The sequence below is a fragment of the Protopterus annectens genome, chromosome 9.part0, assembly GCF_019279795.1.
Source record: "Protopterus annectens isolate FY-2018-M chromosome 9.part0, PAN1.0, whole genome shotgun sequence".
NCBI classification, from domain to species: Eukaryota; Metazoa; Chordata; order Ceratodontiformes; family Protopteridae; genus Protopterus; species Protopterus annectens.
The window spans coordinates 1,070,099,274-1,070,124,680 of NC_056743.1; the positions used below are offsets into that span (position 1 = coordinate 1,070,099,274).

The 25,407-nt window shown below is 44.5% G+C and overlaps 1 protein-coding gene across 1 annotated transcript in view; it reads left to right on the plus strand.

The window, feature by feature from the left end:
* Positions 1-25,407, plus strand: part of ESPL1 (extra spindle pole bodies like 1, separase) — a 2,570,648-nt gene that overhangs the window by 1,100,983 nt on the left and 1,444,258 nt on the right. Inside the window, exon 13 of the mRNA XM_044083892.1 lies at positions 82-201. Within this exon, the coding sequence (XP_043939827.1) occupies positions 82-201 (120 nt within the window). The remainder of the gene's footprint in view (positions 1-81; positions 202-25,407) is intronic.

Consider the following 25,407-nt stretch of genomic DNA (forward strand, 5'->3'; position numbering starts at 1 on the left):
TCTGACTGTTCTGTTTTACTGTGTCTACTAACCATACATCAGTTTGATGACCAATAATAAGAATTTGTTTGGTTTCTGCAGATTTATTTGGACAAGGCTGAAGATGGTCTACAGTTAGCTGACCTTGACAACGATGGATACATGTTAATGAAACTTACATGCGCTCTCCTCCGTAGTCAGCTTTACTGTGTCACCAACAAGGTAGAAAATGATGTAGTGCAGAATAAAATACGTAATGTATAGTAATGATCTGGAATGTCAGTACAGTGATAAAGGATCAGTGACCAGAGCTTTGAATTTGAGCATCATTGATCAAAATGCCTAATCTAAACTCAGTCACAAAGGAAGATATTTTTTTGTTTTTTTGCCAGTCTACCTAATGTAACAGTAATGTTAATACTTGAACTTCAAGAATGGCAACTTGCAGAACGTACTTTGCAGAGATGTGTGCATGGGTTAGGGTAACAAACCAAGCTTCATTGTTCATTTTTTCACACTTCTGTTTAGATGTTTTTACTTACATAAATATCCAAAAAAGCCTTGGAGACGGCAGTTATTAAAAACATTTTATTTTGTCTATACAAAAGGGGAATCCTGTTTAGTTAGCTCATAAAATAAAAACATAAAGTTATGTCCTGCATATATATACTGCACACAGTCTATTTAGCACTTTGATCAATGGACTGCACACTGTTAAGGTACCAAATAACTTTTACATGAGACATTTCAGCAGAGAATGACAAGTTCCTTTATTGCACAGATAGACATGTATGTGGGGAACTAGGAAAGCAAGATCCTGTCTCCTTGAGCTGCAAGAATCATAGTATTTTATGCCCCCTTTTTCATCAAAAGTAACAGTTCTAAAACTGCCACTGACCAATTAAAAATGAATATTACAGCATTATTTTTTCTAACCAAGGTTTCCTGACTGCTTGTTTGTGACATTCCATACTGGGCATGGGTTCTGAATTCCATGATAAAATGTCATACTTCGAGCAAATCTCATGCTTTTCTAACCCTGTCAGCACTTGCTGATATTAGACAGGAAGCAAACTAACAAAATACATACTGAAGGACACTTGGAATGTCATTCTGCTATGAAAGCATATTAGAAATGAAATGCACATACTAACATTTTTCCTTTCTCTGTATATCTCATCTTCACATTCCCTTATCTGATGCTGTTCGGCATCACTCATAGCCTAATATATTTTATGGCTGGCATACCTCTCAACCTCTTAGCGCAAAAAATCTGGACAAAGCCTAACAGAATGGGGAGGACAAAGACCCAAAAATAGGGGCAGATTTTAAATATTGCTCTTACTGACTTAGAAAGTTGCTAGAATAACAGGATTTGTCTTAGCATGCATTTTTCTAAAGGATGTAAAGTCTGAAACACATGTATAGTATTATTTAGTGACTTCAGTCCTCCGATCATCCCAGTGATTTGCCAGAAAATCACAAATTTTATGAAGAACAGACCAGATATGAGGCAAAAATCTGGACAGTTGATAGGTATTATGGCTCGGCATTAGCTACAAGTTTTCAGATGAATGGACACTTTCACTTACTGTAAGACACTTTTTCACCTGCTGTTTTTCTGTCCCTGACATGCACAATCTCTACTTTGCTGTTTCAAAAGTATAGTCACATTTGTAATAAAATCATGTCTACGTCTTGATGGAACAAAAATGCAATCTGAATATTATAAATAATCCATAATACATTTGATACTATGTATATTTTCACATTCCCCCAATCCTTTATATAGATACAGCTTATTAAAATCTTGAAACACTATTTTCAACTTCTCCTATGCCGTTATCTTTATTAATAGTGTTTAGTGGAACAGTTTCAATCCATTTCAGATTGACCCCTTTCTGGATTCTAATAATTTTAAAAATGCATGATTTAATAATAGAGTAGTAGTCCTAAAATAATTATCATAATGGCTATAAAAATGTTAAAATCCCTTCTCCCCATCCAGAGAAAAGGTTAGTTAACCATGGCCATTAGGAACTGTCAGCTTTTTTGTCATGCGATTATTCAGCAATTTTTTAAATTATTTCTAGGTGACTATGGCTGGCACCAGTATTATCGTGAATAAAAGAACAGCACTCAGTTTGGATGAGTGTGCATGTACCACCCTTTAGAAGCAAGGGTAAAGTCTAGCACCATTTAATTCTGTAGCACCACACTGAGCATTGCAGTTAATTCTTGGGTTACCAAATTCATAGACTCAGAAGTGGAACTGGTTAATATGGCAACTTAGAAAATTATCTAAGCTCATGAAAATATTAATTTCACCACCCCATAAGCAGGTACAATACCTGCCCAAGAAATGGCCCCATCACAAAGATCCATGTGAGCAAGCCCTTTCAAAGCAGATTGTTGTACAGTATTGTGTTAAAATTGGAAGGAGTCAGTTTTACCAGCTGGATTCAGAGTGTGTCCTTAGTGTCTCCTGCGATGACCATTACGAATCTTTCCTTTGGTTAAGCAGCTATATGTCAAATAGCTGGAATAACACGACCGATACAACAACCGGACCAGTCTGTAGGTAACCAAGGATGAGCTTCATTTTGACAAATGTAATAACCATGCAGTGCTGCCATATCATGTCCTTCAGTATATATGCACCAAATAAAATTGCATTGGTATAGGAATCCATGGAATGCCCTCATCGTGCAGTTGGACATTGAGGGTCTGTTGCATAAGTATGCAAGGCAACAGAAAAGTATTAAATTGACAATGCCATTCAGGTGCTCTTGATTCAGTTCTAAACAGATGCTCATCTCTAGTTTTAGTAAAGGACTTTTGTATAAGAAATGATGCAGTACTTATAGTTCCAGTGGTTGCAGAGGCTAATGCACTCATGGTTGCAGGTGGCAAAAGCAGGTGAAACTAAATGCAAAAAAATAAAATGCATAATTTGACACTCTGGGAAGTCAAATACCCATGCAAATTACTACATAAATAGCACAGTGCTAAAAGTGAAACCAGTGTCTAGAGATCTAGGTACACAGTGGTGTGATATGTATCGTAGCTTATAAGTAAGGGCATGGCATCCAGATCCAAGGAAGTTATAGTCCCACTATACTTGACCCTCATCAGACCAATAATTGAATACAATGCACCTTTCACCATGTACCTGACCAGGCACTTGTAAAAAGTGGAGCAGCCTCAGTGGTTCCTTCCAAATAAATACGAGATGTAAGCATGTCCTGTGCTGATGGCCTAAAAGCCTTATCCCTTTATTCTCTCCTACCAACTGTTAAGGCGATTTTCTGTTCCTGATGGAACTTTTACACATTTGAAAAACGAACAGGATGATAATTACCCATTCCAAGGATCTAAACCTGTCCTGTGATGTGAACAAAACATGCTAGACAGACTGATGTGTCTCCGAAGATTACCCCTTCTCTGGAGCAGGCTACCTATTCACATGAAGCAGAACCCTTCCCTAACCCTTTTTAAACACAATTTGGATCAATTGTTGGTGAATCATAAATTCACTCCTAGGGTGGTGCTTACAGTCCCTTATGGACAGGGGCAGTCTGTAAAATACCCAGAGGTGTAGGCACACACCTAAGCCATCCTCTAAATTTTGAAAATCTGGTTAAATCTAGGTAGTAATGGCTAGGCTTGTAAGGGCTGTTGAGACGTTTAGGTTCATGAACCTACGAGAGAAAATGATGATGAAAAACACAGTAACTATAGTGAAGATTGGTCCCCAGGAAAGACCAGCATGCTGGGACTGGAGAAAGATGCAAAGAAATTGTAAGCAAGGATGTGTTGGGTGTGTTAAACTTGAATTATCAGCAGGTACACAGACTTAACTGTACACCTGTACATTTGTATATTTAAAATGTTTGTTGAAACAACAAGCCAACCAAGCACTACTATGAGATTATAGCAAAATACAAAAGGATGGGCGTTACCATTTAATAGACCTCCGTAAGGTTAATCAGTGCACACAGCCTAGCACATTTGATACCAGGAGTTTCAAAAATAGCAGCTTGCATAAAACCACAAAGTAATTGGTTTGCAGTGGTAGAATTGGCCAATTTTTTTTTTTTTTTTTTTTGCAGTATCACTTCAGAAAAGGAAATGGCATAGGTTTGCTTTTACTTTGAAAAGCAGCAGTATGTCATGACTAAATTACCTCAGGGTATTCAGAACAGTCCTGTCTTTTTTTCATCAGATAGTAGGGACATTCTTAAAAGAGGTGAGTAAAGATGACATGGTTATTCATAATATTGATGGCATTCTGTTTCAGTCTGAGACTGTGGATGAAAACTCAGCTATGAAATATTCTGAGACAAGTTGTGCAAGAGGCAAGGAAGTAAAATTTCTAGGAACCATTATCAGATAGACAAGGGAGTACTCCTCAGGAAAGCCTTTGACAGTTTCAGATTTGCATAAATTCTTGAGAATCATGAACTACAATAGGGGATTCATAGAGGACTATGGAAAAGCTTGCAGCTCCTCTCTCTAAAATATTTGCAGATCAAAAGAGTTAACTCTACAATGAATTCGCACAGAGGAAGAGGCATTTAAAATGTTAAAGCAGAAATTGGGACAGGCAACAGAGGTAATGGCTCCCACCAGCAAATTACCTTTTATTCTGCAAGCAGCAGGGAAAGACACACACACACACACACACACACACACACACACACACACACACACACACACACACACACACACACACACACACACACACACACAGTGGTTTTTATTACAGTCTTTGCCAGAAAATGCATCTCAAGGAATAGACACTAAATTAAGACCGGTTACTTTTTGTAGCAGGAAAATACCTCCTGTAAAAAAAAAAAAAAAAAAATCATCCTTGCATTAAACAGCTTTTGGCCATTTAATGGGGAGTAAGACAAGACTGTGTTTGACAATGTTCTCTGGGGTTATAGTTCAAACTTCACATTTGACAGTCAAGACTTTGCAAAATGATAGTGAGAAACAATCATTTAAGGGGTTAGTCAGTTTTTTTTTCAAAATGGATAACTACTTTCAGTGGTGGTGCTGCGGTAGCATTGTCGCCTCACAGTAAGACGCTGTCCGATTCGATTCTCAGCTAGTGTCTTCTGCGTGGAGACATGCTTGAATAGGCATACCTTCTTGAAGGTTGTGCGTCAGGGCTGGTAACTCGGCATGTAAAACAAAACTACCAGTCATTAGCGGACTGGAGTTCCGCTGTGGCGACCCCTAACTGGGAAAAGCCGAAAGACACAAACTTTCAGTACAAAGATTGTACATATACAAACAGGGGGCAAGTAATACTTAACTCAGTGGTTCCCAAACTTTTTCGATTCTCGTCTCCCTTGCTGAATCCAGGTTTTCCCAACCCCCCCTCCCCATCTCCTCCTATTCCTATGTTGCAGTATTCATACTGTGGGATTTCCCGCGTAAGGTGACTCTGTCTGCTCCTATACAAAAGCTTAAGCCTGGCTCCTGTAGGTGCGTAGGACATCACATGCAGGGCTGTAAACCAGGGACAATAAATGTGATGTCTGCATGCACAGACCCCAGAACTTTTCAACCGCAGACGTTATTTCAACTGCTTTGCTCCTATGACCGAAGACTTCTAAAGATTACCCCGTTGGGGATTTTTTTCTCTTGTGTACACTTGAGCTTGGTTCCTGTAGATTCCCTTTTAGCCAATGTCTGTGAAAAACAGCAAATGTATTTGTGGGTGTCAGTGCACAAAGGCTCTCACGACTGGTGTGTGTATTGCTTAGGAAAGGAGCACGAAGGCCTATCCCATTTTTCAGTCTTTCGTGCCAAAGACCCTAAACAGCCGACTGGCTGCACTTAACTTGTATTTGGAAAATCAGACTAAAACACTCACTCTCAGGATGAATCTCGAGTTGGCCACCCAAGCCGAACAACCAAGGAAGGCGGCCAAGGTTTCTAGGCCTTCTCCCAATGCCGCTTCACCATCGGATGTCTACCAATATAGGGGCTGAGCGACACGTGATTTACTCTGTCGGCTTTGATGGATGTTCATCGTGTTTCACTGTTGCAGTCATGACTGTAGGGTTCTCCCCTGCCGGCAGGCAGTCCTCTGTTGGCCAGAATCCCAAAGTCTGGGTCCGGCGTCGGCTGTTCAGCCATGCTCCCTGACGTCAGAGTGCCAGGAGTACAAAGCTGACAGCCGACGCCATGTTCTCCAGTCTTTCTTGCCGTGCGGTGATAGCAGTTCGCAAGTGCTGGTCGGCTGACTCCTGACAATTTTTTCTAATCAAACTTCAGTCCGAAGACGACTTCTCCTATTCAAAGCTAAGTACCCCGTTGGGGAAACTTTTTTTCTTGCTCCAGTCCGATGTCAGAAAAAGTTAATAATTGCATTTCATGCGGGAAGCAAATACCTCATAAGGATTTTCATTCTTACTGTATTCCTTGCTTAAGCCCTGACCACAACGTAGCTAGTTGTCAGTTTTGTGCTAGATTCAATCAACGTACTGTTAAACGAAGGTACGATTTTGCTTTTTATTACTTCGGTAGTTTTAATTACAAAATGTCGTCGGATGCGGTTCCGGCTACCGAAGTTCGCAAACAACGTAAGGACAAAGACAGGCCTCCGAGGTCCAAATCAGACGATATCGCACAAGCGGAGCCAGCTTCAGGTTTGGCCATAGTCAGTGAGGTACTTTTGCAGCCCCTGTCGTCGGCCATTTCGGAACCGATAGCCGAAACGGACTCCCACGAAGAGCCAACTAGGCCTTTGAATACTTCAGTTGGACCTTCGGACAATGCTCCTTCGGATGGGTCCGGAGCCGCTGTGCAGGTTCCGGCTTCCGAAGGGGTTTTCAGGCCTACTCAGCTTCTTATAAAGGCAAAGGCAAAGTCTCCTTCCAAATCTAAGACTGCAACCCAGGCCTCTTCTGATCCGGCTCCCAAGTCTCAGAAACAGCTACTTAAAATGGCTTAAGGACTTACTATGATTAGGGGTTCACATCCCCCTCCAGATAAAAGGCCAAGGCAGGAAGTTTATTATGACTCCTCTGATCAGGCTTCTGTTTCTTCTGTTTCTTCTTCTGACCAGGTATACTCTTTCCATCCTTATGAGGATTCTGATGCTGAGGAATCCATTCCTTCAGCTTCTCCCCCTGAGGATTTCTCTTTTGGGGAAACTTTGCATGAAATGAGGGAACATTTCCAATGGGAAGGACAGGAGTACTCTGAATCTAAGAAAAGACTAAGGGATTTTCTTCTTCCCCAACATAGGCCCCTGGCTATTCCTCCTATTTTGGATATTGTAGATGATGCTTTTTCGGAGGCTAACTTAACTCCTGACTCTCTTCCTCCAGCTCCTGTTAAGCCAGACAGATACTATAGGGTTCCTGATTCCCACCAGTTTTTATTCAAGAACCCTACTGCTGACCCTGAAACCATTTCTCAGGGTCCTAAGGGCGTTAAAGCCACTTCTGCTAAAAACCCCATTCCCACTGAGAAGGATTTCAGATCTTTAGAAAGATGGGGCAAAAAAGTGTACACTTCTGCTACTTTATCTATTAGGGCTTTAAACTGTCAGTTTCATATGCTGAAATACCAGCAATTTCTCCTATCTGTTTTAAAGCAAAAGCTAACTTCCATTTCCGCCTGTGCAGATGATAAGGAACTACATGACTTATTGCATGCCACTGAACAAGTTGGGAAGCATGGTTTACACTGTGGATTTGATGCCTTGGAGGCTTCTTGTAGGGCTGCTGCCTCTGGCACAGTGATTAGAAGGCATGCATGGTTAAAGGAACAAAATTTGCCAGATCAGGTAAAGGCTAAATTCTTGGATGCTCCTGTTCAGCATAATGTTTTATTTGGATCTAAAGCTGAAGACGTGATTAAAAAGATGGAGGACAAGGCAAAGTAAATGCAAACAGTTAAAGATTTCTTACAAGTACAGCCACCCAGGTTTAGCAGGAATTGGCCTACAAAAAATTGGTCTTTTCCCAATTCAGACAGGCCTCAGAGGGGTAGATATAGACGCCCAAGGTAGGCCTCAAACGCAAGCCTCTTATAGACCAAGACAGTGGACTGCTTCCACCCCTAGGGGAGGAGAAGACAGGTCGCAAGCACATAGAAAGCAGACTCAATGACTCCCTCTGTTGGGCTGGGCAGGAACTTCTTGCCTGGAAGCCCCCCTCGGAGGAAAACTTTCTCTTTCATCTAAATTGGTCTCATATAACCCAAGACAAGTGGGTTCTGGATGTGGTTTCAAGAGGTTACAAATTCCATTTTCATACCCCTCCAAGGCCAAGCGGATGGCCAGATCTTCCAAAACATCAATGGTCAGAGGCATTAAACCAGGTGGAAGCACTCTTGGCTATGAAAGCCATAGAACTAGTTCCACTTTCAGAGATGGGACAAGGTTTTTACTCAAGGCTCTTTCTAGTCCCCAGGAAGCAAAATTCATGGAGACCCATTCTGGATCTGTCAGTCTTGAACACTTTTCTAGAGATACCAAAATTCAAGATGCTTACTCTACAGCAGCTACTACCAATGCTGACCAAAAATGCATGGATGGTAACTTTGGATTTAAAAGAAGCATATTTACACATTCCCATCAGACAGGAATGCAGAAAATACCTCAGGTTCAAGGCAGGATCGAGGCACTACCAATTCTCTGCGCTGCCCTTTGGATTGTCTACTGCGCCCAGGGTCTTTACCAAGTGCCTGGCTCCAGTAGTAGCTTATTGCAGACTCAAGGGAATTCAAATTTACCCCTTATCTGGACGACTGTCTTATACAGGCAAACAGCAAGGATGTCTTACTCCAGCATCTACAGTTTGTTCAGAATCTTCTCAAGTTCCTGGGATTCATAAAAAAGTCAAATTGGACACCCTCACATCAGATATTTTTTCTGGGCGCTTCTCTAAACACAACAACCCAGTTGGTATTTCTGACATACGAAAAACAGTTGCAGCTGGCTTCAACTTTCAAAACCTTGGCAACTGCAACTCCGCTATCTGCAAGGAGATTCCTGCAGGCTCTGGGTTACATGGCCTCCTGCATCCTTCTCGTACCATATGCAAGACTACATATGAGGAAAATACAGTGGTACCTAAAAAGTGTATGGTCTCAGCATTGTCACAGTCTAGACATACTGATCTCCGTCCTGCCTTGTCTTCAAAAGGAATTCCTTTGGTGGTCCAAGACATGTACTCTAAACAAAGGAAAACCCTTTTGTCTGCCTCCTGCCACTCAGATTCTAACCACGGACGCCTCAGATTATGCATGGGGAGCCTATTTTTGGGGAAACTGTCTGCAGGGCCTTTGGACAAAGTATCAGAAGCACCTGCATATCAGTTTAAAGGAAATGTTAGCCGTTCAGAAAGCTCTATGGGCCTTCAGGAATCTTCTACTACCAGGACAACTATTGATACGGACAGACAACACCACAGTTATGTGGTACATAAACAAGCAAGGGGATCTCATTCCTACCCCCTTTGCAGACTAGCCATGGATCTTTGGAACACAGCCCTAGCTTGCAAGCTGGACCTTCAAGCACAGTTTCTACCAGGGAAGCAAAACTTCCTGGCAGACAGTCTGAGCAGAAACCTTTCGGATCCACACGAATGGATGTTGGACTCCGAAATATTCAAGATGATTACAGCAGTCTGGGGATGTCCTCACATAGACCTCTTTGCATCCCACCTCAATCAACTACAAATTTTTTGCACCAGGACTTTCCACGATCAAGCTTGGAAAGTGGATGCTCTATTATTCAGTTGGAGAAACCTCTCGGGATATGCCTTTCCGCCTCTTCCACGGGTATTACTAAAGATCAAGCAGGACAAGCCCAAGATGATAATCTTGCTGGCCCCAAATTGGCCTCGACAGTTTTGGTACCCAGCTCTGAGAAACCTTTGTCTAGAGCCACCCTGGGTTTTACCACAGATTCCGAACCTTCTGTCACAACACCAGGGTCAGATTCTACACTCCCATGTCAAAACTCTCAGCCTGGCGGCCTGGTTAATCCAGGATCTTTGATTCATTCTCTCCTACCCAAGCAGGTTATGGATGTCATTTTAGAAGCCAGACGTCCTAGCACTAGAAAATCTTATGCAGGAAAATGGAAAAGATTTTGTTCCTGGATGCAGGTTCAGGATTCTGATCCTCTTATTCCTAACATTCCTCAGATTTTACTTTACCTGTCAGACCTCTTGCATAAGGGTCTCTCTTTCTCTTCCATAAAGATACACGCCTCTGCTATTTCTGCTCATTATAATACAGACCCTCCCATCTTTTCCCACCAGCTCATGAGACAATTTCTCAGAGGAGCTAAGAACTTAAGGCCCCCTAGATCTCCTCCCATTCCTGCTTGGGATCTCAACTATGTTTTGGAAAAGCTCACCTTACCTCCTTTTGAGCCTGCTGCCTCATCTGACATCAAGTTTTTATCTTGGAAGACAGCCATCCTTTTAGCTCTGACCTCTGTCAGGAGGGTTTCAGAGTTGCAAGCTCTTATAGCTGTGGAACCTTATATTATTTTTCATCAAGACAGGGTGTCTTTAAGGACTAATCCTACTTTCATGCCTAAGGTGGTTTCCAAAGTGGCTTTAAATCAAACTATTCACTTGCCAACTTTTTTCCCCACTCCTCAAAATAAAGGGGAAAGGATCTTGCATTCCTTGGATGTACACAGACAACTACGTTTTTACCTGGACAGAACCAAGGACATCAGGAAATCAGAGCAATTGTTTGTTTCTTATGCTTCAAGTTCCCAAGGTAAAGCTATTTCAAAACAGACCATTTCTAAATGGATTGCTCATGGAATCAGATTTTGCTATTCACACCATGGAAAGCAAATCCCAGGAAATATAAGGACTCACTCTACCAGAGCTGCTGCCACTTCAGCTGCCTTCCTCAGGGGAGTTCCTACCAATGACATTTTGGAAGCTGCAACTTGGAGTTCAGTGCATACTTTTTCCAAGCACTACAATCTACCTCTCTACTCTAAGTCTAGGCAGGCTTTGCTTCTGCAGTCTTGCAGGGCCTTATAGCCGCCCCCTCTACTTTATGACCACCTCCCTTTCTTTCTGCTTTGGGATTCTACCCTACAGTCATGACTGCAACAGTGAAACACGATGAACATAGTACAGTTGTGTGCACTTACCATAAATGTAGATGTTCGAGTGTCTTCACTGTTGCAGTCTGGGTTTCCCTCCCTCCTGTCCCCTCTTATTTTTTCTTTTGTGTGGTTCCTTTTTTCACCCTTCTTCTGAGGTGCATTTGCAAAGGGTGTGGGACCTTATTCATTCTGGAACTTCTGACATCTGGGGCAAGAAAAACTGGAGAACATGGCGTCGGCTGTCAGCTTTGTACTCCTGGCACTCTGACGTCAGGGAGCATGGCTGAACAGCCGACGCCGGACCCAGACTTTGGGATTCTGGCTGACCAAGGACTGCTTGCCGGCAGGGGAGAACCCTACATTCATGACTGCAACAGTGAAGACACTCTAACATCTACATTTATGGTAAGTGTACATAACTGTACTTTCCTCTGGAAGAGGCTGTTTCTGCAGCCACAGAAAGCACATCCGTAGAGTTGATCCAAATGCCGGCCATAACCGACGTCTAGGGGGAACCATCACTTGATCAGTCGACCGAGACTTCTCCTGCTCCAGCTCAGGCCTCTGTCTCTAAGCCTACCTCTAAGTCCATGCCAACAGAAAAAAACAAAAGACTAAACGCTTGAGCCCTAAGCCTCAAGGAGTTCCAGATTGGCAGTAGTTTACCAAATCATTAATGCAGGCCTTTATGGCCCTTGGGCCCTCAGGCCCTGCTACTACCAACATTCCTGTGCTGAGCCCCAGGCCAGCCTCTGCTTCCTCCCTACCTTTAACCGCTACTCATCAGGGAGAAAAACCACCAGAGCAGTTCTACTCCTCTTCTGAGGAATCTGTTTCCTATATCTCTGAAATTGCTTCACCTGTGGATTATTACTCCCCAGACAAAGACTGTATTGAAGGAGATATTACCTTTGGGGAAACTATTACAAAAATGAGAGACTACTTCAAGAGAGATAGTGCCTTAATGTCAGATAACCGGAAAATATATTTTTAACTTCTGCAGCTTGAGTCACCATCCCATTCAGCTATTCCTCCAGTGTTTACAGCTTTCCTGTATGCCTTTAACTCTGTCTCCAAGATCCCAGATTTATGACCTCCTGCCCCTAAAAGGCCGGATAGATTTTACAAAGGTGCCTGATTACCAGAAACAGATAGACAGCAAAACCATGGACAGAATGCATAAGAAGGTATGCACCTCCTGTACCCTGGCCTTCAGGGGCATCAATTACCAAACCCACATGGTTAAATACGCCCTGGACCTCGTCTCCCAAGCTTCCACCTTGCTGGCATCTACCCCAGACTGTCCAACCAAAGCTGACATTGCATCAAAACTGTCTCTAGCTACACAAGTAGCCAGAGACTCTATCAGGTGCACTTATGATGCAGCAGACGCTTCAGCCAGATCAGCAGCTTCTGCATCTGCCTTATGCAGATACTCCTGGCTTCGTATACAACCTCTACCAGAGGATTTTAAATCCAAAATCATGGATGCACCTCTGGACCACAACCTTCTATTTGGGAAAAACTCAGTAGAACTCTTCAAAAACTTACAAGAGAAAAGAACTGCAGGACATTAAGCATCTGCTGGTTTCCCCCTTCCCTAGATATTATGGGAACTACACAGCAAAAACATCCTTTGTCAAAAGGACTCCTTCAGCATCATGCCCTTCCTCCTCAAGGCCCCGTAGGACATCTAGGAAACAGCCTTACTGTAGACCCCCCAACTCTCAGGCCCTAGTCAAACAGCCCTTCCCAGACAAGCGGTATCCTCTTCAGCATGACTGTCCTGCTCAACCGCCTCTGTCTGCCTGCCTTACCCTCACTGCCTTCCCTTCTGGAAATCCATCACAGCAGATCTTTGGGTTCTTTCCATCATCCAAAAAGGATATTTCCTATCCTGGAAGGAAAGACCAAAACCAAAATGAATTCCTTTCCCTCCAGAAAATCAGCTTCATCTATTCCCTCTCATTCTGAAAGAACTCCTGACTCAACTATAGAACCAATTCCCTCAGGACAGGAAGGACAACGCTTTTATTCCTGTCTTTTCTTAGTTCCAAAAAAGGATTGCCCTTAAAGACCACTCCTGGACTTATCATATCTGAACCTGTTGCTGAAGGTTCCCTCCTTCATGATGCTCTCCCTCCAAACTCTCCTACCCCTCATCCCCTCGCAAGCTTTCATGATCACTCTGGACCTAAAGGATGCTTAACCTGCACATTCCTATCAGGCTATCCTACAGGAAGTTTCTGTGCTTTACTGGCCGCTCTTGCTCTTTGGCTTGTCTATAGCTCCCAGAGTTTTTACAAATTTCTTGGCCCCAGCCATTGCCTATTGCAGAGCCAAGGGAGTCGAAATCTACCCTTATCTGGACAACATTCTCATTCTGGCAAAATCAGAGTCCACCCTACAGACCCCTCTCAAGTTCACCATGTCTCTCCTCCACAACTTGGGATTCACCCTAAACCTTCAGAAATCTCTTCTTCCTCAGCAGGGCAAAGTATTCCTAGGCTGTAGGATCAGGATAATCCTGATGAAATACTTTCTCCCGCAAGACAAAGTGCAGTCTCTTTCCTCCCATTTTCAGAACCTACTCTCAGTATCTCACCTATCTGCAAGACAATTTCTGCAAGTTCTAAGTCTCATGGCGGCCATCATTCCCATGCTCCCATTAGTAAGGATGCACATGACACAATTCCCATGGTACCTAAAGAATGTATGGTCTCAGAGCCAGCAACCACTAGACAAATGTATCCCCCCTTCTGCCTTGCCTGAAAACAGAACTACAGTGGTGGATTCAGCCAATTTTACAGAACCAGGGCCTTCCTCTACAACTCCCCACCACCACCCACTCCATGCACACCGATGCATCAGACCTAGGGTTGGGGGCAACGTTACAGGATTTCAGGGTGCAACAGTGTTGGACCCCTGCCCAGCAGAAGCAACACATCAGTGTCAGAGAAATGACTGCTGTCTTGCTGGTAATAAAAGCTTTCCTTCCCATCTTGCAGCCAGGGCTGCCCTACATTGTGACAGACAACACAACTGTCATGTGGTACCTAAACAAACAGAGGGACAAAGACTTAGCAGTTATGCTGGACAACCCTACAAATCTGGGAGCTGGCAGCCAACCACAACCTTTTCCTGCAGCCCTCTTACATCCCCTCTCAGGAAAGCAAACAAGTGGACTTGCTGAGCAGAACATCCTCTACAACATGAATGGATGTTGCACAGGGATGCCTTCCTAGACATCGTCCACCAGTGGGGCACACCTCAGGTGGATCTGTTTGCCTCCCCGCAGAACAAACAACTACACACATGCACCAGGGATTACAATCCCCTAGCCTGGCAAATGAATGCCTTCAGCTTTCCATGGAAGGGAATATTCCTGTATGCTTTCCCTCCCTTCCCTCTAATACAAAAGGTCCTTCTAAAAATCAAGAAGGAACAACCAAAAATCTTGCTGGTGACCCCGTATTGGCTAAGGCAACACTAGTTCCCCCTTCTTCACTCCTAGCCAAGGGAAATATCCACAAGTTACCCCACAAGGTGGACCTACATATGCAACACGAGGGAACTCGCATTCACCCTCAGCTGTCTCTGCTGCACCTAACTCTATCGGTGATCAACTTCTGATCCCTTTCAGACAACACTACTCAGAGGGAGGCCAGGAAACCAACTACTAGGAAAAACTATTTGTCTAGATGGCAGAAATTCCCAAAATGGTGTTCCCTTAAGGATAGAGACCCTTTTCAGGTGGATCCCTCACTTGTCCTTAGCTATAATATGTGAGCTCATTAAGGAAGGACTAACATATTCTTCAATGAAAATCCACCTTTCTGCCATTTCAGCCTGTTTGCCTTTACAGCCACCATTTCTTTCCAGACTGGATGTTAAACTTCTCTTAAGAGGAGTCTTGCACATCAGACCACCCAGAAAACCCAACCCTCCTCCCTGAGACCTCAATTTTGTGCTGAAAAAACTCAACTTACTTCCCTTTGAGCCAGCCAGCACAGCTTTTCTACAAATGTGCACATGGAAAACCATTATTTTAGTGACCTTTGCCTCTGCTAGAAGAGTGTGAACTACAAGCCCTCATGGCCTGTCCTCCTTACACCACTTTCCAGAATGATAGGGTGACCTTGCGCACAAACCTTTCCTTCATGCTCAAAGTGATGAGTGAACTATCCTTAAACCAGTCCATTGACTTACCTTCTTCCCCTCTCCAACTAATACCGCAGAGAGGATCCTTCATTCCCTAGCATAAACAAAACTAAGTCCTTCAGAAAATCTGACCAACTCTTTATCTCCTTCCACTCCAGGGCGCTGGGTAAGGCAGTCTCCAAACAAAACATTTCCTCTTGGATCAGGAAATCCATTATCTTCTGCTACTCACATCATGGCAAACAATTGCCTCAAGGAGTTAGACCTCATTCCACTAGAGGCATGGGCTACCTCCAAAGCCTTTCTTAGAAGGCTGGACACAGCCTCTATAATGGAAGCAGCTACCTAGTCTACAATTCACACTTTCACAAAATACTTCAAGCTAGACCAGATGTTCTGTTGCAGTCATCACCTGTGTGTTATCCTTGCTTTGGTAGCCCTTGGCTGGCCCGAATACCAGAGTCAGTATTTTTCTGCTTTTGCTGCCTTCCTTTATAGCTCTGATGACCTGAAGTCTGGCAGCAAGTGACAGCAGGCGACGCAGAAAAGCATTACATCAGTCTTTCTTGCTGTGGAGCCTGTAGCAGAAGCAGTTCGCAAGTGTGCCGGTCGGTTGCTTCCAGAGTTTGAATTACAGCTGAAAATGTCTAAAGCTAAATACCCCGTTAGGGATCCTTTTTTCTTACACTAACCGATGTCTGAAAAAGTTAACAATTGTCTCGCATGTGGAAAGCAAATATCACACAGAGACTTCCATTCATACTGCGTCACTTGTTTAGGCCCAGACCACAATGTCCCCCATTGCCAGTTCTCTGCCCTCTTCAACGCGAGAACCATTTGTCATAGAGCTCTCATTGTAGTCAGGTATTATCATCTACAGTTTTCACATTCCGAAATGGTGTCCATCAGCCAACCATCTTTAGACATTCCGAAAAAACGTAAGGATAAAGATAGACAGATCACACAAGGGTAAGCCTTTCGACGACTCTACTACTAAGCAGGTCGTCAGTTCTCTGGAATTCAGTGCCTTTGCAACCCCTGATGCCCAATTCGATACCTTCGCAGGCCTCTACTGAGACCCTTTTGGAGTCTGGTATGCCGCAGAAATCTTCGTCTTCCGAGCCTTTGGTTGTTTCTGCCTTGGTTGGGTCCGGAGCCACGACGCAGGCACTGGCTTCCGAGGAGGTTTTTCGGACTACCGAATCTAGACAAAAAACCGACATCTTCTCCTCCAACTACTGTTTCTCTCAGACCGATGGATACTCTTAGGCCTAGAAGCAAGGCCACTCCTAGGAAAACTACGTCTAGCCACCATTTTACTCCTGCTCCATCACCCCAAGCTCAAATGCTTAAGATGGCAGAAGATCTTATCACCCTTATCAGGGGTGGTCAGGCCACACCTTCTAAAAGGAAAAGAGACCTTGCTCCTGAAATACTGACAGAATAGGATTCTGAGGAGTCTGATGATTCAAATTTTGAAGAGTAACAACAACCTCTGACTGTGGATGAGGATTCAGATGCAGAAAAATCCATTCCTTCTGCCTCCCCACCAAAAGATCTTTCCTTTGGGGAAACTCTTCACACCCTCAGGGAACATTTGCACTGGGAATCCCAGGGCTTTCCTCAGTCTAAGAAAAGGCTAAGAGATTTTCTAGACCTGCTCCAGCACAGACCCTTGGCCATCCCTCCAATCTTAGAGGTGGTTGATGTCTTCCATGAATCCAGCTTAACTCCTGACGCCCTCCCACCTGCTCCCAGAAAACCTGACAGGTGTTAGAGTACCAGATTCTCACAAATACCTGTACAGAAATCCTGCTGCCGACCTGGAAGTCATTACACAGGGACTAAAAGGAGCCAAGGCAAGTTCTGCAAAGAATCCTATTCCTTCTGACAAGGACTCCAGAGCTGTGAACAGATGGGGTAAAAAAGTATACACCTCTGCAACCTTTGCTATCAGAGCACTCAACTGTCAATTCCACGTGTTAAAATATCAACAACACACTTTGGAACTATTAAAACAAAATATTTCAACCTTTCCTGACTGCCAATTCAAAAGAGATGGCAGGTTTACTGCACTCTACTTATCAAGTGGCTAAACACTCATTACACTGTGGATGCGATGCCCTAGAAGCCTCGAGCAGGGCAGCAGTGTCTGAATTTGTCATTAGGAGACATGCATGGTTGAAGGAACAACCTCCTTCTGATCATCTCAGATCTAAATTATTTGATGCACTCTTGGATAAGGACCGCTTGTCTGGAGTAAAAGCAGAAGAGGTGCTTAAAAAGAAGGAAGACCAAGCAAAATCTATGCACATGGTAAAAGATATCCTTAAGGTACAACCTCCTAGGTTTAGCAGGAATTTTCCCTCAAAGCACTGGTCCTTTCCTCTACTTAGCAGAGAGGGGCAAGGTAAGCCCTGCAGGGACAGACCACCCAGACTCCTATCTCCGCGACAGCAGAGAACCAAACAGTGGACCACTTCCACTCCAAAGGCAGATTGCTCTAAGCCATCCCTCTATGGCAAAAACTCTGACTCCCTCTGCTCTCTTTTCTCTCACCAAAAACTAGGATGAAGGCTGTCCCCTCTGTAAAGAAAATTTGTTTTCTGTAACAAAGGACCAATGGGTCTTAAAGATAATTTTTCAGGGATATAAATTCTCCTTCAAGAACTCCTAATTCTAAAAGGGTACCCAGACTTACCTCCAAATCACTGGGCAGAGACATTGAAACAATTCCAAACTCACACATCCCAAGGGGCAGTAGAACCTATCCCCTCAGATCAAACAGGCAAAGGCTTTTATTCCAGAAAAAAGGGCACTTGGCGCCCCATCCTGGATCTAGCCATTCTGAACATCTTCCTGGTGGTCCCCAAATTCAAAATGCTAACTTTGCAACATCTGCTGCCTATGCTGACAAAAAAAATGCCTGATTAGTTACCCTAGATCTAAAAGATGCCTACCTCCACATCCCCATAAAGGAATCCTGCATGAAATTCCTTTCCTTCAGAGCAGGCTCACAACACTTTTAGTTATCTGTGCTACCCTTTGGCTTATTTACTGCTCCCAGGGTATTCACCAAATGCTTAGCCCCGGCCATAGTATTTTGCAGACAGAAAAATGCACAAATTTACCCTTATCTGGATGACTGCCTCATCCAGGCAGACTGCAAAGAAAAGCTCTTCAAGGACTTCCTGTTTGTCAAAACCCTTCTAACCTCCTTAGGGTACACAGTCAACTAGAAGAAATCAAAGCAGACACCCTCCAGGAAGATCATTTTCTTGGGAGCACTGCTGGACACACCATTCCAAATGGCCTTCCTATCACCAGAAAAGCAGAGCTTCCTGCCTCTCTATTTTACTCAGTTGGCTTCCAGAAGTCGCCTAACTGCGAAGAAGTTCCTGAAAGCCTTGGGGTACATGGCATTTTGCGTCCTCCTAATTCCTTTGGCCAGGCTTTACATGAGAAAACTTCAGTGGTACCTAAAGAACCTTTGGTGTCAGCACTCTCAACCTCTGGATACCTCTCTTCCTCTGATCCCCTCTATAAGGGCCGAGTTAATCTGGTGGGTAGGGGCCTGTGCCCATAACAAAGGTCTTTCCTTCATCCTCCGCCCAACCAGGCAGACCATTACCACCGACACCTCAGACATAGCTTGGGGGCACTCGCCTAGAAGGCAGGTGCACCCAAGGTCTTTGGGATGGCCATCACCTTCCCTTACACATCAACCAGAAGGAAATGATGGCAGTACAAAAGGCTCTGACATCCTTCAAACCCCATCTCAAGCCAGGGGTTCTCCATATCAAAACAGACAACACCACGGTAATGTGGTACATCAACAAACAGGGAGGGACCCAATCTTACCCTCTGTGCAGGCTAGCCATGAACTTCTGGCTGACAGCCTCTTTCATGGGACTATATATGATAGCCCAGTACCTATCAGGGATCAGCAACACCCAAGTAGACCACTTAAGCAGAAACTTACTGGACCCCCACCAATGGCAGCTCCACAGAAAAATATTTTTACAAATCACTCTGGCATGGGGGATTCCGTAGGTGGATCTCTTTGCTTTGCATCTCAACCATCAGCTGAAAAAATTCTGTACCAGGGAGTATCACCACCTAGCTTTGAAGGTGGATGCCTTGACCTTCCCCTGGAACCCCCTCTTTCTGTACACATTCCCTCCTTTGCCTTTTATTCCAAAAGTACTGATCAAAATAAGTGAGGATAGACCAAAGGCCATCCTTATTGCTCCAGATTGGCACAGACAACATTGGTGTACCCCTTACTGCACAGCCTGACCTTACAGCCTCCCAGGCAGAGCTTTCCTGATCTCAGACCTCTTAACTCGGGTGGGGGGGAATGCTGCAATCAGACTTGCAGACTCTGACTATCAGCATGGCTAATACTCTAAAGGCAAACAATTGGCCCCTGTTAAGCAAACAAGTCCTAGACATTATCATAGAGGCCAGAAGGCCCAGCACCACAAAATCTTGCATTGAAAAATGGAAAAGATTCTGCTCCTGGAGCCAGTTCAGAGGGAGCAGAACCTCACAACCTTCCATCCCTCTTATCCTGGAGTAACTAGCGAAGCTACTTAATATTAACCTGTCCTTCTCCTCTATTAAAATCCATGCCTCAGCCATTTCAGCTCATTCTGATTCGTGTTTCACTGTTGCAGTCCTCACATATGGGTTATCCAGCTCTCCGTAGTCCTCAGTTGGCCCGAATGCCAGAGGCCTTGGTATATGATGCCAGCTGTTGCCAGTTGTAAAACTGATGTCAGTACGTCAGGTATAAAGGGAGGCAGCCAACACCATTTCCTCAGTTGCCTGAAGCAGGTGCAATTCGCACTAGTGCCGGTTGGCCGTTTACCTTTGTTTCGCTTTCCGACTACCAAGTTGAAGATGCCTTCAGAGAAGTACCACGTTGGGGATCCTCTTTTCTTGCTTTAACGAATGTCAGATAAAATTAATAACTGTCTTGCCTGTGGAAAACGGATTCCGCACCGTGATTTCCATTCCTGTTGTTTAACTTGTTTGGGCCTTGAGCACGACATCCCTAACTGCGATCTCTGTGCTTCCTTTAACCCGTTTACTATATGCCGTAGAGCTAAGATTTTATATAAGCATTTCGGAGTCTGGCCTGAGTTCATTGGTATGGCGTCTTCTGCTCTCCCGACTTCAGATATTCCTAGGAAACACAAAGACGAGGACCGCGACAGGCCTAGGGTTAAATCTACTGACAACTCGCTGGTGAAATTGGTAGTCAGCACAGTGGTAGTCAGTGAGGTGCTTTTGCAGCCCCTGCAGTCGGCAGATTTTCAGCCACAAGCCTCTGCCGAGACCTTTACGGAGTCCTCCATGCCGCAGGCTGCAATTTCGTCTTCAGACCTTCCGCCTGTCGCTGCCTCAGATGGGTCTGGAGCCGCTTTGCAGGCACCGGCTTCTGACGCCTCTTCTCTTCGACATGAGACCAGAACCAGATAGACTACCTTAGCTCAGACTTCTGCAGCTGCTAGGCCTGCTAAGTCCCTCCGGATTGCTAGTAAACCTTCCAGCCGCAAACCTACTCACAAGCAGGCATCTCCCTCCCCTCCTGTATCTCTGTCCCAGTTGGTAAAGATGGCTGGTGATCTTCTTTCCCTGATTAGGGGTTCTCATCCCCCCCTTTCAAAGAGGTTCAGGGAATTATCTCCTAATGTTTTGTCGGTCTCAGATTCTGAGATTTCTAGTATGTCTGCTGGTGAAGAAGGAAATTCTCAACTTTTTTCTGGCTTTGAGGGTTCTGATGCTGAGGACTCTATCCCTTCTGCCTTCCCTCCAGAAGATTTTTCCTTTGGGAATACTTTGAATACTTTTAGGGAGCATTTTAAATGGGAATGTCAGGATTTTCCAGTCTAAGAAAAGAATCAGATAATTTTTAGATTTGCCACAGCATAAGCCTCTGGCTATACCTCCAGATTTGGAAGTTGTGGATAATGTTTTCATGGAAAATTCTTTAACTCCTAATTATGATGTTCATCGTGCATACAGCTGCAGTCATAACAGATGGGTTCTCCTGCCGTCAGGCGGGTCCTTGGTCGGCCGAATTCCAAAGTCTAGGTCCGGCGTCGGTTGTCGTCACTTCTTCCCTGACGTCAGTGCGACAGGGGTATAAAGGAACCAGCCGACGCCATTTTCTTCAGTCTTTCTTGCCGCGCGGTGCCCGAAGCAGAAGCAGTTCGCAAGTGCCGGTCGTCCAGCTCCTGAAATTTGGAAAACAAAGTCTTCTTAAAAGCTAAGTACCCCGTTGGGGAAACTTTTCTTGCCTCAGACCGATGTCAGACAAAGTTAATAATTGTATTTCTTGTGGGAAGCAAATACCGCATAAGGATTTCCATTCCCTCTGTATACCTTGTTTAGGCCCAGACCACGCCGTCTCGGTCTGTCGCTTTTGTGCTACATTCAACAAACGCACTATTAAGCGTCGGGCGGAGTTCGCCCAGCATTATTTTGGGAAAGCATTTAACTATACTATGTCGTTGGATACTCCGACTCCGGTTTTGTCTAAAAAATGCAAAGACAAGGACCGACACACGAGGTCCACGGCCTCTACCGACACCACGCCAAAGCCGACTACACGTGGTCCGGTTCTCAGTGAGGCGCCTACACAGCCCCTGATTACCGATGACACTTCTTTGACGGTGTCTCCTGTGCATGAGGTCGCAGGCTCCTCTGCCCACACCCCGACTACAGATACCAAAGCCACTCTTGGCATTGAAACTCAGAATGTGGACAGGTCCACCTCCACTCAAGGTGTCTTCAGACCTTCCTCTTCTTTCTCCATCAAGGCTTTCACAAAGTCTAAAGCAACCACGCACCCTAAGAGACCAGCTGCACAGGGCCCATCTCCAGGCCCCATGCCTAAGAAACAGATGCTTAAAATGGCTGAGGATTTAATTACTCTAATCAGAGGCTCTCAGCCCCCACCGGACAAAAGGCCCAGAGTGGAGGAAGAATCCCTCTCCTCTGATCAGGGCTCCATTATTTCAGAGCACTCTGATGATGAGGAACATTCTTACTCCCCTTTTGAAGACTCTGATGCGGAGGAGTCCATTCCTTCTGTATCCCCCCCTGAGGATTACTCATTTGGGGAAACTTTGCATACCTTAAGGGAACACTTCCACTGGGAAGGCCAGGATTATTCAGATTCCAAGAAAAGGCTCAGGGAATTTCTCTTGTTACCTCAGCATAGGCCTCTGGCTATACTTCCTGTCTTGGACATCCTAGATGATGTTTACTCGGAGGCCTGCCTTAACCCGGACTCTCTACTTCCAGCTCCAGTTAAACCTGCCAGGTACGACGGGGTTCCTGACTCGCACCAATTTCTTTACAAAAGCCATGCTGCTGACCCAGAAACCATCTCACAGGGCCCCAAGGGAGTTAAGGCCTCCACTGCCAAAAATCCATTGCCTTCCAAGAGAGATTCCAGATCCTTAGAAAGGTGGGGAAAAAAGGTATATACCTCGGCTACCTTATCCATGAGGGCCTTAAACTGTCAGTTTCATATGCTAAAATACCAACAGTTTTTGTTATCACAATTGAAGAGTAAAATGTCACAACCTGAACAACCAGACTTGAAGGAGTTGCAGGATTTGATGCATAGTGCAGAACAAGTGGGTAAGCATACCTTACAATTTGGTTTTGATGCTCTAGAGACCTCATGTAGAGCTGCTGTTACAGGATCAGTCATACGTAGGCATGCCTGGCTCAAGGAACAAGCCTTGCCTGATCATGTCAAAGCCAAATTTCTAGATGCCCCTCTTCAAAAGGATGTACTATTTGGTGCTAATGCTGAGGAGGCATTAAGGAAAATGGAGGAAAAAGCTAAATCAATGCAAACAGTGAAAGAATTTCTACAGGTTCAACCCCCACGTTTTTGTAGAAATTGGCCTTCCAAAAACTGGTCCTTTCCTGCCACAGACAGACCCCAAAGAGGCAGATACAGGCGCCCGAGGGGCAGAGGACAATCCCAAGGCTCGTATAGAGGCAGACAATGGCAAGCTCCTACACAAAGAGGTGGTGAGGACAACTCGCAATCTTTCAGAAAGCAAACCCAATGACTTTCCCCTTTGCATGCCAACCAGGTTTCAAATGGCAGCCCCCTTAGGAGGAAAGCTGGCATTATTTTCAAAAAATTGGCATGTTGTCACAAAGGACAAATGGATCCTGGACATTATAAACAGAGGCTACAAATTCCATTTTCACACCCTTCCAAAAATGAGAGGCATGCCAAACCTGCCACACAATCGAAGGGCAGAGGCACAAAAGCAAATTACAGATCTCATAAACATGAAAGCTATTCAAGAGGTACCTACGCACGAACAAGGTCAAGGTTTTTATTCCAGGCTATTTCTGATGCCAAGGAAGGGAAAAGATTGGAGACCTATTTTGGACCTATCCATCCTAAACACATTTCTACTCGTACCAAAATTGAAGATGCTCACTCTACAGCAACTTCTTCCCATGCTGGGCAAGGAGTCTTGGCTGGTAACATTGGACCTCAAGGAGGCATACCTGCATGTCCCAATCAGACAAAATTGCAGAAGGTACCTCAGATTTCTTGCAGGTTCAACCCATTATCAATTCTCTGCATTGCCCTTTGGCTTATCTACTGCGCCCAGAGTATTCACGAAATGCCTGGCATCAGTAATTGCCTACTGCAGACTTCGAGAGATACAAATATATTCCTATTTGGATGACTGCCTGATCCAAGCGGACAGCAAGCACATTCTTCTGAAACATCTGGCTTATGTAATAATGTTATTGAAATCTCTGGGATACACAGTCAACAAAAAGAAATCAAGGCTAATAACCTCTCGGAAGATCATTTTCCTGGGTGCCAATTTGGACACACACACCCAGATGGCCTACCTCATGCCAGAGAAGCAGGGGAAACTAATACAATACTTCAGAACACTAGCAAATTGCACCAGGCTGACTGCAAGGAAAATCCTGCAGGCTCTGGGATTCATGGCATCTTGCATCTTACTAATCCCATGTGCAAAGCTGCATATGAGGAAACTACAGTGGTACCTAAAAAGCATATGGTCTCAACACAGCCACAGTTTGGAAACAATAATACCACTAATTCCATGTCTGCAAAAGGAATTTCTCTGGTGGGCTCAAGCATGTCAAACACAGGTCTTCCATTCAGCAAGCCTCAAGCAAATCAAGTCATCACAACAGACGCCTCAGACTACGCCGGGGGGCGCACATGACAGATCGGTGCATTCAGGGCAAATGGCCCCAAAAAGAAAAGCACCTTCACATCAATCAAAAAGAAATGCTAGCAGTAATAAATGCTATGAAAGCTTTCAAGGACCTTCTACAACCAGGTCAATTATTGATGAGAACGGACAACACCACAGTCATGTGGTACATAAACAAACAGGGAGGAACACATTCTTACCCCCTATGCAGACTGGCCATGTCACTTTGGAACATGGCCATGGACTTACAAATGGAACTACAAGCGCAGTACTTGCCAGGCAAGGAAAACACGCTGGTAGACAACCTAAGCAGGAATATGACAGATCCACACGAATGGAAATTGCATCCAAAAGTTTTTACAGAAATAATCCAAGAATGGGGAAGGCCAGACATAGATCTCTTTGCCTCCCACAAGAATCATCAATTGACAAGTCTGCTCAAGGATCTTCCATCCAAAGGCCTGGAGAGTGGATGCTCTTTCTTTCAGTTGGACATCAATGACAGTTTATGCCTTTCCTCCTCTTCCTCTGCTGCCCAAAGTTCTATTAAAGACCAAAGCCAGACAGACCAAAGATGATTCTCATTGCTCCGGACTGGCCAAGGCAACACTGGTACCCACTCCTGAGGAGCCTGACGCATTCCCCACCATGGACCCTGCCTATAATGCCTCTTCTTCTGACTCAGCGCAGTTTCAAAACTCTTCACAGCCAGCTAAAAATACTCAATCTGGCCGCATGGAAGATTCCTTAGCATCTCAACAGGCCCTACTCTCCAAGGAGATGCAGGATGTCATTTTGGAGGCCAGAAGTCCATCAACTAGAAAAACTTACTCCGCAAAATGGGAACGTTTTTGTGTCTGGAATGAGAAAAAGGGCAGGATCCTGGAAAACTATTTACCTCAAATA